The sequence below is a fragment of the Dendrobium catenatum genome, unplaced genomic scaffold (genome assembly GCF_001605985.2).
Source record: "Dendrobium catenatum unplaced genomic scaffold, ASM160598v2 fragScaff_scaffold_43, whole genome shotgun sequence".
Classification (NCBI taxonomy): Eukaryota; Viridiplantae; Streptophyta; class Magnoliopsida; order Asparagales; family Orchidaceae; genus Dendrobium; species Dendrobium catenatum.
Window position 1 is genome coordinate 2089546 of NW_021318505.1, and position 16215 is coordinate 2105760.

General features: G+C 36.9%; 2 protein-coding genes across 2 annotated transcripts; both read right to left on the reverse strand.

Annotated features, from left to right (window-relative positions):
• Positions 1-8234: 8234 nt before the first annotated feature.
• On the reverse strand, positions 8235-9773 carry LOC110107257 (pentatricopeptide repeat-containing protein At3g53360, mitochondrial-like). The gene has a single exon (XM_020837459.2). It carries the CDS (start codon positions 9771-9773, stop codon positions 8235-8237), a length of 1539 nt encoding a protein of 512 aa, XP_020693118.2.
• Positions 9774-14205: 4432 nt separating this feature from the next.
• Positions 14206-15901, reverse strand: LOC110107274 (protein NDH-DEPENDENT CYCLIC ELECTRON FLOW 5). Its single transcript, XM_028693793.1, is given in 4 exon segments — positions 14206-14443; positions 14900-14974; positions 14977-15185; positions 15188-15901. Coding segments are annotated over 4 exon segments (621 nt in total). The 5' UTR covers positions 15330-15901; the 3' UTR covers positions 14206-14248.
• Between the last annotated feature and the right edge of the window lie 314 nt (positions 15902-16215).

Consider the following 16215-nt stretch of genomic DNA (forward strand, 5'->3'; position numbering starts at 1 on the left):
CTCATTAAAAGAGTAATTAATTTCCTAATTATATCTTAAAAATGATGTATGGCTTGATTAAAGAACCGATTGGCGTTTCCAAAGCATAATTATTTTAATAATATTATTGCATCTGTAAGCTGTTTAATTTTTTCCAGTGGCCATATTTTAGCTTGGTGAGTCATTTCCCAGCAATTATGTAAGAACCAAATCAGCTCTGTGTCCTTTCCTTCCTCAATATTAAACGTTATATATGTTATAATAAATCTCGCTAATAAACAACAAAGAGTGTCATTAGATTGTGATTAAATATTGATTAAGGTTGATTAGTTGGATTAATAATGACAAAAGCTAAATAGAATATCTTCTATTAGCAACCGGCCTTGAGAAAAATAAGGCTTTATTCAAATGTGAAATAAGCTCAACGCTTTGTATAATTTCCAGACCAAATCCATGGAACAATGTTACATTATAGTAATGCTGATATTTTGCGACTGGATTTGTGATTAGTACTTTGAGATTTGTTGCAAATCTCTAATAAATCAAGAGAATTTTATGTTAGCCCCCATGTCTTAAAGTTCTAATATTTCCTTTGCCTCACTCTTCAACCACGGCTATGGCCAACACGGCAACACCTCCCTCCTCCTCCATGTTATGTACTATCGAATCTAATTGTGTTGATTAATCTGATTATTTTATTATCTTAGACCTCAAAGCTTGTCTTGTTCGCTGAGGGGTGCATGGGTTTACCCCATGCTTGATTTTGGTGCTTTGCATTTGGAAAAAAATTTCCCCTGTACAATGATCCTATGCTGTATACATGAGTGCCATGATGCTGCGTACCAAAGCACACTAGAGTTGTGTTCCCGAGCGCCCTAGTGTTGAACGACAGAGAGCATAGCAACAGTGGTATAGATAGAGGTTCTAGCACCGCGGCGCTTCAAACGAGCGTCGCATTGATGCGAGATGAACTAGACTGTTTTCTTTTTTGTTTCTTAAGGCTTGCGTCCCTTGGGGTTATTTTACTTGACTTTCTCTTGTATTTTGAGCATGTAGATATTTAGAATGGTGCATGTGGGAAGAGAAGCAAAGTGAGAGTGATAGAGAAGAGAGATTTGTACTTATTTTTTTCCAATTTTCATAGTAAATTTTTTGGTGTGGAGTGGCTCGATGATTTTTTCCACTCCACATCTTCCCCAACACTCCAAGTATTTTCCTTCTCTCTCTCTCTCTCTCTCTCTCTCTCTCTCTCTCTCTCTCTCTCTCATGTCCATCAAAAGGTCCATGATCAAGGGATTCAACATCGGCCGTCCATCCAAGCCACTCCCCATATGCCCTTGATCTCCCACCTATTTACGGGTCATGCCACTCTAGGAATCTATAAATAGACCTCTCCTCCCTCTTGAAAGGGGGGACTCCAAGCACCGGACTTCTGCTGGACCACCACCTAAGGCAAAACTTCTGTTGGATCACCACCTGATTCCATGAGCTCCGTAGGAGCACCACCTAAGGCCTGCACTTCTGCTGGACCACCACCTAACATCCATACTTCTGTCGGACCACCACATGAGACCCTGACTTCTACCGGACCACCACCTAAAGCCCAAACTTCTGTCGGGCCACCACCTGAGGCCCAGACTTTTGTTGGACCACCACCTGAGGCCCGGACTTCTGTTGGGCCACCACCTGATATCCAAAGTTCTACCAGAGTACTGTCCTACTACAATGGTACCTATCTGACCTAGATCTCTGACCACCAACAGTCCTTTGGACATTGTCTCCTTCTGACTATGGTTCATCCTACCTCCGTCGCCTACTGCGGTCCTTCCGACCTACATTGCCAAAGAATGGTCTTTTTGACCTCGGTCTCCTGCATACTTCGATCCTTCCGACCTATATCACTGGACAATGGTCTTTCTGGCCCCGGTCTTCTGCCTACTATGGTCTTTTCGACCTCTATCCTATCAACTATGGTCATGCCGACCAAACAAACATGTCTATGATGATTATTGTAACTCTCACCATGTAATACACTCTATATGATGTACATTTGTGACATCAAGCCAAGGCCTTCTCACTAAGAAGGGCCTCATTTCTAATCGACTGTAAATACTAGTGGATTCATTCAAATTGGGTCAGGCCCCATGGTTTTTCCCCCTTCAGAGGTTCACTTAAAAACTCTATTGTTTCTTATGAACGCTACACTCTCTCTCTTATCTGCTTATGTGCTGGATTTTCGTACAACGCTAAGACGTTAAACTTCATATTTCTCTACTGCCGCGAATACTCCATAACATAACAATAGTCATTATTAAAATTCACATCGAATGTTTATCTTCGTAGTGTTATGTAAACATCACACGCAAATAAATAAAATGAGAGTAACTCAAAAAGATTGAGATTTTCAACGTATAAAGCTAGAAAGGGGAAATCATATGGCTTGACCTGATTGAAATAATTATACTAGTATGATTCAAATGTTATAAAAGATGCATTTTCTCATCAATGGAGAAGGCATGAATACAATATAATATATAGAAACAGTGCAAAATGACTTTCATAATGAAAGTATGAGGAGGCTTGAGGTGTTAGAGTTATCAAGTGACACTGGATGATTTGTTTGATTATTCTTCTTATATGAGAGGAGATTGTTGATGAAAAAAGGTTGGCTTTGACTAATTAAGGTATTAATGACATGCATCTGCTTTACTAGCAATGACAGTCATCGTTGTTATTGACAATAGAGGACATCAATGTTTGTGTAAATTATGGACGCGTTCACACTATTGTCGATGGTGGGCCTTAACTTTGTTGGCAACATGAATCATCATCATTTGTGTCAGTGACATACTGGCGACAATAAGCATCAGAGTTGGTTTCAGCGATCATTGTCAGCTTTATTAGTGATTAGGGGTGTTAGCAATGATGTCAGAGGCGGAACCATGTACATGTTAGGGGGGGCAATTGCCCCCCCCCCCTAAAAAAAATTTTTTAGTTATAAGAGAGATGCATTTAAGTAATTTGCCCCCCCTAAAGCTCTTAACTTTGCCCCTCTTTTGCCCTAACCGCCCCCAATCACTCTCAAACAGTGGCAAAAAATTTACAATCTAGACGAGCACAACAATGGCCTCCCAGAATCTATCCTCGCTGCCACCGCTTTTGCTGTCGGCAAAGCTGTCTTCACATTGATACCAATCCTTTTTACAGTTCGCACTTCGACTCTCTCCCCCAGGTCTCATTCTCCTCCTTCCTCCAATATACAGGCTGGTGTTTCCCTTGGTGGAGCTGGCTTATGCGAAAAAAAAAAAATCATCTGTTTTTTGTTTAAATCGAGATTGTATCTTATTTATAGCTGTTGAACTCGTTCCTTCGGCTGACGTTTAATTCACTATGTTTTGTTTAATTGAGCAGAATGTTTAAATATTTCAGCAAAAAAAATGTATCTTATATATATTAATGATTAAAATAGAACAAACTAAAGTTAAAAATGTTGATCTACGAATCAGGTGAGATAGCAAAATATATAGGCTTTTGTTGTTGAATCTATTTTATCTTTAGAAGATTGAAATTAGTATATCTTGTGAGTTGATTTTTCTTTTCCTTACATCCGAATAACAGCTTTGTTGTTGATGCATAATAGGACTTAATAATTTATAAGTTTATAATAATTTTCAATTTATATTTTATAATGAAATACAAGATTTTATTTTGAATTATGTTTATTTTAATTTTTTTTTAATTTTATTCATTTATATGAAAAATTTTGCCCCCCCTAAAATATAAGGCTGGTTCCGCCCTTGAATGATGTGCATCGAGATTGGAATAGGAATTGTAATTATTAGCTGTTCATTGGCTCTGTGCATACACAATCCTATTTCATATGATCCACATAATGAGTAACTAACACAAGTTTTATTAGTTATATTAAGGTTTTGTTTGGGACATTTTTCTTACCGCTTTATAAAATAACTTTTCAATACAAAAATTAAATTTTTTATTCTACAAAACTGCTTTAAGAAGTAGTAAAAAAGCTGTCTCAAACGAATCATAAATTAGTAACTAATCCAGCTTATTGATTTTTTGTTTCTTATAATAGGAATGACGTGTTGCTGAGTGGGGTCAACCATTTTTTAATGGCTTGGCTAATTCTTGGTTACGTGTTATGTGGCTCGTTTAGCTTAACTAATTACAATTATTTGTAATATTTAATTATGTCCACGGTGAAATAAAAATAATTAAATAAAATAAAAAATGTCCACGGTGAAATTAAAAATTAAAAATAAAATCAGACTTAAAAGGATCTCTTCACTGTCATGCAAAAAGTCAATCATTCATAATTTGATCTTTTTTTTTAACGAGGTTTTGTTTGGCACCGCTTTCTTACTGTTTTTTAAAATAATTTTTTAGTTCAAAATTTTATTGAATTAAAAATATTTGTACTAAAAAAATACAAAAAAGCTATCCCAAACTAAGCTTTTAATCTCCCAGCATTCAATATATAATGCATTATTGTTGCGGGCTAGAAATTACACGGCGATAGAAACTTGATTCTACGTCTTAGCGTTGTACGTATAACTAGCACACACACAGAGAACACAAGATTTTTTATGTGGAAAACCCTAAAAAGGGAAAAACCACGAGGCCTAGCCCAGTTGAAAATGATTCCACTAGACTTTGAGTTGTTACAAAGGACTGAATCACCTCCAGGGGTGATCAAATTTCCAAGGGCAACTTTTCTGAATACCTAACCATGATTTTATATTAATTAAATTAAATTTCAGAAAGACATTCTTAATTAAGTCATAATTATATTTCTGATTGCATGTGCTTGCGAGTCTTGTGTGGTATATAAATAAGAAGATTGAATTCTAAGTAAGATTATTAGTGTTGAGTCCTGGAAAATTTGTGGCAGTGAGGAAATATAAGAATTTACGTCTTAGTTTTATACGAAGATTAAACATACAAGCAGATAAAAGAGAGAATGTGTAGCGTTCATAAGAGACGCCAGAGTTTTTATGTGAAAAACTCCTGAAAAGGAGGAAAAATCACAGGATTGGCCCAATTTGAATAATCCAGTATTATTTGCAGTCGATTACAAAAGAGGCCCTTCCTGGGGGGAAGGCCCCTCCTAGGGGGGAAGGACTTAGGCTGATGTAGCAAATGTACTTCATATTATATGGTGGGAAACCTCTAAAAGAGAGAGGGTGTAGCGTTCTTAAGAGACACCAAAGTTTTTATGTGAAAACCCCTGAAAAGGGGGAAAAACCACGGGATTTGGCCTAGTTTGAATGAATATACTATTATTTGTAGTCGATTACAAATGAGGCCCTGACTGGGGGGAGGACTTAGACTGATGTAGCAAATGTACTTCATATTACATGGTGGGAATTGGAAGAATTAGTATTGAAATGTTCGTTTAGTCGGTAGAATCATAGTTGGTGGGCGACAGAGGGTGGAAAGACCGTAGTATGATGACGGTGGTCGGAAGGACCATTGTCGGCATGAGACAAGGGTCAGAAAGAATATTGTCTGGCGATATAGGTCGGAAGGACCGTAGTAGGCGACAAAGAACGGAAGGATCATAGTTGGTAGGAGACAGGGGTCAGAAAGACCATTGTCTGGCGATGGAGGTCAGAAAGACCGTAGTAGACGATTGAGGTCGGAAGGATCATAGTCGGCAAGAGACAGGGGTCAGAAAGATTGTTGTCTGGCGATGGAGGTCGGAAGGACCGTAGTAGGCGACAGAGGTCAGAAGGATCATACTCGATAGGAGACAGGGGTTAGAAAGACCGTTGACTGGTGATGGAGGTCGAAAGGATCGTAGTAGGCGATGGGGGTTGGAAGGGCCATAATTGGTAGGATATAGGGGTCAGAAAAATCGTTGTATGGAGAAAGAGGTTGGAAGGACCGTAGTAGGCGATGGAGGTCGGAATGACTGTAGTCGGCAAGTGACATAGGTCAGAAAGACAATTGTCTGGAGAAGGATGTTGGAAGGACCGTAGTCAGCAGGAGACAGGGGTCATAAAGATTGTTGTAGGTCGGAAGGACCATATGGACAATGGTAAGAAAGACCATTATCTGGCGACGGAGGTCAGAAGGATCGCAGTTGGCAGGAGACAGGAGTCAAAAAGATAGTTGTCTTGCAACGGATGTCGGAAGGACCGTAGTCGGCGGGAGACAGGGGTCAGAAAGTCCATTGTCTTATGATGGAGGTCGAAAGGACCGTAGTGGGCGATAGAGGTCGGAAGGACCGTAGTTGGCAGGAGACAAGGGTCAGAAAGACCGTTACCGTAAGGCGATGGTCCGACAGAAGTTCAGGCATTGTTTGGTGAACTGATGGAACTTCGACTTCTCTCGGTGGTTCGAGCCCCCGAGTTGGACCCATTTCGGCTTGGGTTGGACCGATTTTGGTGTCGTTAGGTTCCGTCTCTTTGAGATGTTTAGTTTGACTATAAATTTGCTTAAATTGGAATTCATATGATCTCAAATTTAATTTTGAAAGTTTCCAACTTGAATATGCCTCAAGATTTGTGCTCGATCAAAGCAATTTTCGATGATGTATCAAATACTTATTAAGCAATAATATTTTATAAAATTGATTATAAAGTTATTTTATAAAAAATTATTCAATTATTCTAGTTATAAAAGCACCTTTCTACAGCAAGAATTTTTTTTTAAAATAATAGCTAAATAAAATTATAATTGTCTGAAAAACAAAACATCTAGAAAGCTATCCTAAATAGATCCTAATTTTTTTAATATAAAATTATAAAATTGAATGAAGATAAATAATTTGATATTTTTATTTTAATATTTTTTATCATTTAATAGATAATTAACCTACTTTTATTAGTTTTAAATAGTTCTTAGTCATATCAGAGCTCTCTATATCAATATCACTCTCTATATCAGAGCAAATTATTATGTGCGGTCACCGGACGCTGTCCGGAGGCGAATAATGATGTGTCAAGTCACTTCTTAACTGAGTATCAGTTGATGCGGCACATCCTGATTCGCCTCTTAACCGTCCGATGACCACACAAAATAATTTCTCCAATATCAGCGTCACTTTCTATGAAATGGAAGTTTTTCAGCATGAGCGACACCAAAGGTTTACTCAATCAAATAATTGCCTACATAGGAAAGTCTTTTATTTTTAAACTCAATAGACTTTTTTTCATTTATCTTGTAAGGAATTAGAGAGAAACTAAATTGAAATGGAACCAATAAAGAGCCTCTCAATTGTCACGTCAATTTAGAGCCAACTTAATAAACTTGTTAAAAGAACATGATTCACAGTTATTAAAAAATATCTTAATTGTCAAGTCGAAATAATTCGACTCTTGATTGAATCAAACTTCAATTCAACTTAAAGTCGGCCCCCCACCCACCGCTGTTTGTCCGGGTGGTGAAGAGCCGGCTGGTCAAAGCCCAAATCCCTTGTTCGAATCCCTTGGCAAGCATTGAAAGCCTTAAGTGTTGGTCCGTGTAAATTGGTGTGGGTTGCATGCTAGGTCGACCGGAATTTTCACTGGCCTAAGAATAGTGCTTCCTCATCACAAAAAAAAAAAAAAAAAGCAGCCCCCTACTTCAGGTTCTACATTCGAATTTTCTGTTAAAAATTAACGGGAGGACCAAAAAGATCAAGTTGGTCCCTTAAAAGAATTGGGGTCCTTGGGGATCATTTTAATCCCTCACATAGTTGAAAGACCATTTTGATCATTTTCTTCAAAAATGTATGATTAACAGATATAGATGCAATTTACGAAGAATGAAATTCATCAGAAAAGCATGAAACATAACGCAAAACGAAAAACTCTTAGCTCTCTAAGAGCTTGACAAGAATGAAATTGAATCACTTGCGTTTCTTTTGCTCACGTTTCACCTTATTTGTTCCATAATTTATTGTAATGAAAAAAACATGGATTGAAATACCTGGATTGTTTCTACATTTCACATGATCAATGACTCGATGAAGAGCAGCTTTGTGACTTCTCACATTCTTCTGGATCTTCATGGCTTCCTCTCCTTCAAGTCTGAATAGACTGTCTATAACTAGGCTTCCTCTTAATTTAGAAGGTTATTAGCTGAAGAGCAAATAATTGATTTGAATGCCCCAAGAAATAGAAGCGCAATGACACTCATACAGGAACATTTACATCAACTCGCACTGCATCTTTTGTGTCATTTTAATGATGCAGTTCATGCAATGGCATCAGCTCTTTTTCACTCAACTCTCCTCAAAGAAAGACTCATCAACCTGTTTGATCAATCCTGACAAGCTTCTCTGCTGCAATTTCGGCAACCTTCAGATCACCATCACTGGTTCCACACCAGCTGAGCAAAGCAATCCATATACTACCATCAGGTTCGAATGGCATTGTCCTTATGACCTCCAGTGCTCTCTCCACCTTCCCTTTGCGGCCAAGCAAATCCACAATGCAAGCATAATGTGCAAGGGAAGGAGTGACACCAAACTTCTCCTCCATTGAATTGAACCACTTCCACCCCTCATCGAGAAAACCGCAGCGGCTACAAGCTGATAAAAGAGAAACGAACACGATCTCGTTCGGCATCAATCCCTGATCTAACATGGCGGAAAAGGAACGAATGGCCTTTTCTCCATGTCCATTGATGCCATAACCATGTATCATGGAACTCCAACAAACAAGATCTTTTTCCTGAAGACTATTGAACAAGATCTCTGCTTTTCCTAGAATCCCAAGCTTACAGTAGAAATTAATCAAGGATGAAATCACAAACGCATTACAATTATATCCCAATTTGATCAAATGGCCATGTGTGCATCTTCCTAGTTCCAATGCTCTCAGCAAAGAGCAAGCTTGAAGCAAACTAACCAATGTAATTTCATTAACTTCAACATTTTCAATTACCATATCATTAAATATTTTCAGAGCTCGAACTGCTTGTTTGGTATGAGAACATACCGACATCATCATGCTCCATGTTATGTGATCTTTGTGCTGAAGATCACTGAACAGCAATTGTGCCATTTCAATCTCTTTGAAATCTGCATACATCTTAAGAATTGCTGCCCCAATAGAAGCTAAAGTCAAAAGCCCATTCTTTATGCAACAACAGTGCAATTCTATTCCAAACTTAAAGCAATTAAGTTGAGGGCATATCGCTATTAAGTTGCGGACGATAATCTCTCCAGGTTCGACCTGAGAAGTTCTCATTCTAGAAAAGTAACCAATTGCCTTCCTAAGCACTCCATTTTGTATGCATCCTATGATCAGATTCTTCCATGAGATATCATCCTTCGTCTCCATGGCATCAAAAACTAAACTTGCAGCATTCATGTTGCAACATTTCGCATACATGTCAATAAGGGAGTTTTGTAGTTTTCCTTCCATATGCCATTCCCTCCTTATAGTACTTCCATGAATCTGCTTTCCATATTGCAAAGATCCAGTATTTGCGCAAGCAGGCAGAACACTTAAGAAGCTCACAAGATTAGGACTGTCAAAGTAAGATTGCATTGAGCGAAACATGTTTATAGCTTCCATGAACTCTCCACACTTGGACAGGCCGGTTATCATAGCAGTACATGAGATGAAATCTTTTGTAGGTATCAAATAAAATAGAGACCTTGCACTTTCTAAGTCATTCAGATGAAGATAGAAGCTGATGATGGAAGTGGCTACAGAAGCTTCCACGTTCAGAGCAGATTTGATTGCAATGCAATGAATCCCATATTTTGTATCATCTGAAGCTTCGCCATTAATGGCACGGATAATTTGAGAAATTTTGCTTGAATAGATGGAATCCATTCTGCTTGTGGTTGAGGAGAAAAACAAGCGAGTTGCTGGAAAAGAAGCCACTTTGAGTAATTTTGTCGAACAGTTGGAACGCAACTTAAAAAATATCGCTTTTCTGAGTAGAAAAACCATCTCGGAAGACAGCAGAATCAAGAACTGGGTTACGCTGATTGAGGAAGCTAATAACTGATAATGGAGAAAATAAGATGAAATCAGACCAGTATTATCCATTAAGGTTACCCAAAAATCCCCGCTTCGTCCCTGGAGTCGGAACGGAGGAAGGGCATCGAACCCTAAAGCGCGAATAGATGGCGATTGCAATAACAGGGGTTCATGTCGACGATTATTTGGAGTGTAAGGAGTGCTTCTTAGCTGTTCTTTTTAAATTTCCCATTTTTAGCTTTTGGCCATTCTTGAATTCATTTTTCTTTTCTCGGCGTTGAAGATTCTAGCACGCTGTCGGTGGAAGTTCAGAGGCTTTTTCCACCATAAGAGAACTCAACGAAAGAGATCGAGGTGCAGAACATTGATTTCACGCTATGTTTGATCAATTAGTAGGCGATTTATCAGTCATTCCTGATCTGACTTCTCTTTCATATTTATTTAATGTTTTTCTCCCTATCAAAAGAAAAAATTGCATTGCTCTGTGATGTGAATTAGACAGTTAATGAAGATGAAATTATTTTGTATCAGGTGAGGTGGCGCCCTCTAATTCAGCTTCAGATTGTTTGGTGTTCATACATAATAATTTTTTTTTAATGAAGATGGGTTAAATTTTTGTACTTTGCTGAAGTCATTTCAATTGTATATAAGTGTTGCATTAGATTTCTATTGGAGATGACAATATTTTGGCATTTTGTCATTTTACTGTTAATTTTAAAAATTATAGTGTTTAATAATGTCATATTCTATATGAAAAAATTCTTATTTCCTTATTTTGTGAAGGGACTTATCATAAAAGAATCAATTTAGGGAAGGTTTTGATGCAGCGCCGCAGCGCTACATATTCGAGCACCACAGTACTTAAGCTTAAATCTGAAGGCATAATAGAGAGCTAACCGCTATAGCGTCGTTTTCAGCATTGCGGTGCTACTTGTTAAAAGCTACATCGCCTCGAGAGGATAACCCAAAAAGAGTTTTTCAGAGCCAAATCTGCTGAATGTCGCGGCGATAATAGTTAAGTAAGTTATAGTATGAATCAACATGTTGATTAAGTATGAACATCGCAACGGAGCGTGACACAACACTAGTTCATTGAAGAGTGCCGCAACGCTACATCATTCTACGCCGCGATGCTATAATCAGTTATGAGGCCTATTTTATGCTAAAGTATGAATAGATGGTTGTATTGTTAATGGAAGACCTTTTCCATTATTTTATTTTTGTTCTATAGTTTCAAGTGAATGAAGAGAGTTGAAGAGGAGAAATTATTCCGTGCAAAGTGCAGATGGGAAGAACCATCCGAACATGTGAGTATACATACTGCGTACAAATTTATAAACAGTGTATCAATTTTTTGTACACACTATGTGTACACTCATAGTTCGGGACGGATGATTCTTCCCGTCCGGATTCCGCAATGATTTCTTATTGAAGAGAGGGAGTTTGGTAGAGGAGTAGGATCAACTTATAAAGTGGAGTGCAACTTGCATTCCATATAAGGAGACTCTTGATTCTCACTTTCTCATCCCATCTTCTTGAACTCTGTGTTTTGATCATTAATGAAATTCATGTTTTTAAATTTTATTGTAATGACGATTAGTGGCTAAATCTATGATCTCGATAGAGCTATAATGGCGCAAATAGTCTAAACAGAATTCTTAGAAGAGCTACTAAGTGGCAAATGGGGATATGGGTGGTGTTGTGTCGATCTCGTTGATGTGACTTTGATGAAGGGCTTTATGAAATCTGCAGTGGGAATATTTGGAAGGCTTTGTTTGACAAAGATGGCTGTTAGATCCAAGTCGGATGGGACAATCGACGATAGATCTTGCTGAATTTTGATGGACTTGACGTTGTTGGAAGCTCAATCGTGTATATCTGCATCTGACTTATCGCAAATGACAATGATTGTGGATTTGTGCATTGATGGTGGATGATGCGGAAAAAATTTTAGAACAGGATCTTTGGAGATCGAAGATCGTGGCACCTGGATATTTGGTTGTATTGGAGATCAAGATTGGCTGGGAGATTTCGCATTGAGCTTGGCGATGGTAGATTGGGACTTAGCAGTTGATTTTGATTTTATCTGATGTGGAATCATGTGAAGGTCAGAGGAGATGGGATTGGGCATAGATCAATTGAAGTTGTACCAATATGTGAAGTTGAGTAATGGATCGACGATATTTAGAGAGATGGACTGCCATTGACGATCTGGAAAGGGGATTTGGGAGGTCACCAACAGCTAGAAACGGGAGACACAGCTGCTGGTTGTTTGATCAGGCCGAGATATCGGCAATTTTTTCGGATTAAACGGACGGTGAAGAATTTGGTGATTGGTCTAGGGATGAAGTTGGAGACAAGTTGTTGGATCTACCGACATCGACAATGCTGGTTCTTGAAGATGTTGGATCATTTAGCAGTTGATCGCGAATCTTAGTAAGAACACCAATTGATACGAATCTATTGGATCGAAGGGGATGAACAGCACTTGTAGTTCATCAACCATTCCAAGAAAACACTGAATTGAGAGAAGGGGAGGAGGAAGAAGAATTTCAGAGCAAGGTGATTTTGTTCATTCATTTTTGTTGCATACCTAATAGCGCTCAAGGGAGATTATTTACAGAAAATACTAGACTATTAAACTATTATTTAGCTCCTCATATAGATTAAGGGTGCGTTTGGGACGGATTTTTCCCTGCTGTGCGTTTGGGAACGTAACCACAATATGGTTTGGGTTTACGGCATCGTGCTCCCTTGGGAAAATTTTCACATCCTGCGGTTGCTTTTCCGGTCCGAAGTAATCCCACCGCGTTCGCCTGCATTCCGCGGTTCCAAGGTATGAGAAATACGTGAATGACCTTACAGTTACCTAAAAACTACCTTGTTTTCTTCTTCATCCTCTCCAAGTTCCTCTATTCGGACATTTATCCGCTTCTTCTCACACATCTCAGCATAGTCGCGACCTCATTTGTACGCTATTTTTTTTTTTATTCCTCCGAAGGCACAACTGCAAGAAGCACAACTCAACATCTCACATCTCAGGTAGCTAGCAAGGAGGTCTTTCCTTTATATGCGTCCACGTTCTCTACCCTACCTCATTTTTTTTTCTTCTCATCACAATTTTTCCTTCTGCCACGGCTTTCTCCTGCATTTGAAGAGCTGTTTTCTTGCCCTGTGATTTTCCCAACATTTCAATTCGGTTAGCTCTCTTCTGCTCGCATCCTTCTCAGATTATTCAGTCAAAACTCTGTCCACTGTTGATTATCGGTAAGTTAAAACAAAATTGAATTTAATTTCATTAAAAGAAACATCTTCAAAATCCCTTTGCTTTTCCATATGACTTTCACTTTGTCTTTTATATGCAACTTTCCTCCTTTATTTCTCCTCTTGAAAAGCTTTAGTTTTACTAGACATTTTTTTCTTTATTGTAATTTCTTAGCAGAATATTGATTCAGATTAGTGTTGATTCAGATTAGTTTGTTTATCCCGGCTAAAATGATTATATAAAGATTGTTGATGGAAGTACTTATAAAGCTATAGTTGGAGAATCGATGCTGTAAGTTAATGATTTTAATAGTAATTTAGAGAAATATAAATAGTTTATTCATGATATGTAATTAAATTATTATTAAATTTTAATTAAATTTCAAAAATATATCAGTTATATTATTATTAGAAAAATTATGTTTAGTATAAAGTAATAGGAGTTAATATTTTTTTTTCAGATTATTTAAAAATATGATATTACATTATAAAAAAAAATTATATTATGATATTTAAAAGCTATAAAATATTTCATAAAAGATGATACAATTTTTAATTTATAATTGTTAGTTTGTTAGAATCTAATTTTATTTAAAAAAGTTGACATGTACATAATTTATTTTCATCTTAATATATAAGGGTATAAAAGTAATTTATTTTCATACAGCTGCAGCAAAGCAATTTGACAATTATACTTCTCAAATAAAATATACTGCTTTCTATACAGCAATTTCAAAACGCAGCTTTTTGTATATTAATTTTACAACCTACTTTATCGACAGCTGCAGTCGTCCCAAATACACCCTGAGGCTTCGTTTGGGACAGCTTTCTTTTTGCTTCTTAAAACAGCTTTCTAGTATAAAAATTTTCATTTTTGTACTACGAAGTTGCTTTAAGAAGCAACAATAAACCCGTCCCAAATGAAGCCTAACTTTATTCTGTATGCTCCTCATTTTGTTGTACATGCCTTCTAAAATGAGGCAATTCAGCTGATAACCACCAAACTTTGAGACTTGCAAGATTCAAAAGAAAAATTTAATGAACTCAGAATGAATATGAAATTAAATATTTGGGTTATATAAATACTGGCCTCCCTTCCATATTCCTCCAGGACCAAGTACTATTGGTTTTAACAATGCACATGATCCTACACAGAAAAATGCATATTTTCCATACCAATTATGATCAGATCCAGGGCTGAACATGTAAAATTCTTCAAATCAACTCTTCTGAATGACCGCTGAGTTTCTTCTTCCCTGTTGCAGCACCAAGAACAAAAAAAAGTAGGATCAGTTCTAGTTTAATTATGATAAAGGCTTGCTTGTTGCAACAAGAGTCTTAAGGAAGTTGTTGGGCTGAGTTTTAGGTTCACACACGTAAGCTTCAAACATAAGATCTCTTAGTTGCTAGCCAACATATCAACGTGAGCTGCGTCTTTTTGCCATATTACTGAACAATGCTTCTCTTACCTACAGAGTCCAACACTTTTCTGGTGTGAAATGTAATGCTGGAAATATGTTGGCTTGGCTGCATGTAATGAGCATTTCTTTTCTTTTACTTTTTGCTATCTTTCAAGTTCTCATAATTGAAACTTGCTCATCAATTTTATGAATGTGAGTTCTAAAATCTAGAACTCACTTTCATCCAATTTTTAACGACTTCAAAATTTTTAAATGAAGTAGTCAACTGAAGAACACAAGTGAGATCATCACTCTGTCAATCACAGTAAACTCAGCAGGTGTGGAGGTATAAATCCTGCTTAATATCTCGTTCATTTGAAAATAATCGTTGCATCTTCTTTCTCTTCCTCTTCTTCTTTTTCCCCATCTTGATGTTTTGTTGTGCCCCAACCAGAGAACAAACCATCAAATCCTTTCTGCGCCAGAGATCTGAAGAATGTTGAAGCGCTTTGGACCTTCGTTAAGTTTGTAGGTGGAATTATACTGAACTCTGATGATTTTGCTTTCTTGGAGAAGTAGTTCGATCCTTGGAGGCCGAGGCATAGGTTGTATCAGGTGTGCTTACTGTTAAATGGCTCATTATACTTCCCTGTAACTGGATGAATGATGGTGTTGAATTCTTGACCAATAGTTCTGAAGATAACTGGTCGTCCCGGAGAGTCACCAAACACTTTTCTTCCATGTTGCCATTCGGGGAAGTAGATACAACAGGGCAAATTATTTTGTGCGATTTACGCACGCAAGCTTATATTCGGATTTGCTGTGCTTTTACTGTGTTTTTGCTGTATTTTTATGAAAGACAGCTAATAGATAATTTTAATTGCGTATTAGCTATCCTTTTGCGGAGTATTTATAAAATGACGGTAAATACTCAATTAGTAATATATTTATTGCACTTTTACTATGCTTTTACTGAAGAAATTAGGAATAATTTTACAATACAAAAAAAAAATTTAAATTGATATTTTTTTCTAGAAAACTGTTTAAACTTTTTATTTTATTTTATTTTGGAAATCGGGTTAGACAATAAACCGGTAGACGTGATTCAAGGTTCGATCGGTTTGAACAGTCGAACCGGATGACGTAATAAATAAAATTTAGATGACATAAAAATCATATAATAATATAAATTTTTTATTAAAAAATAAATTGAATTAACACATCACTATACTAATATCTGATGTAATTTTAAATTTAAACATATTCAATCTTTAAATTTAATTCAAATTTAACCAAAATTTAACTTACATATCAATTAATAAGTTTAATATAAATTATTATTAATTTATGTTATATATCTATATATAATTTATAAAGAATTTTTTAATTTAAACATAAGCATTTCATATTTAAAATTAAATTATAAATATTTATAATATTTTAAAATAATTTATTTAAATATTCAAAAAATGCAAAAATTAAATCGGGCCGATTCAAGAGAACCGTGACCGGTTCAACCAACTGGCGATTTTCTCCGGTTCTAGATGATTTGATGCAGAAGTGGTTCTTAGGATGAACCGGACCAACCATAAGACCGGTTCACAGTTGAGCTGGTCAGACCGGCCAGT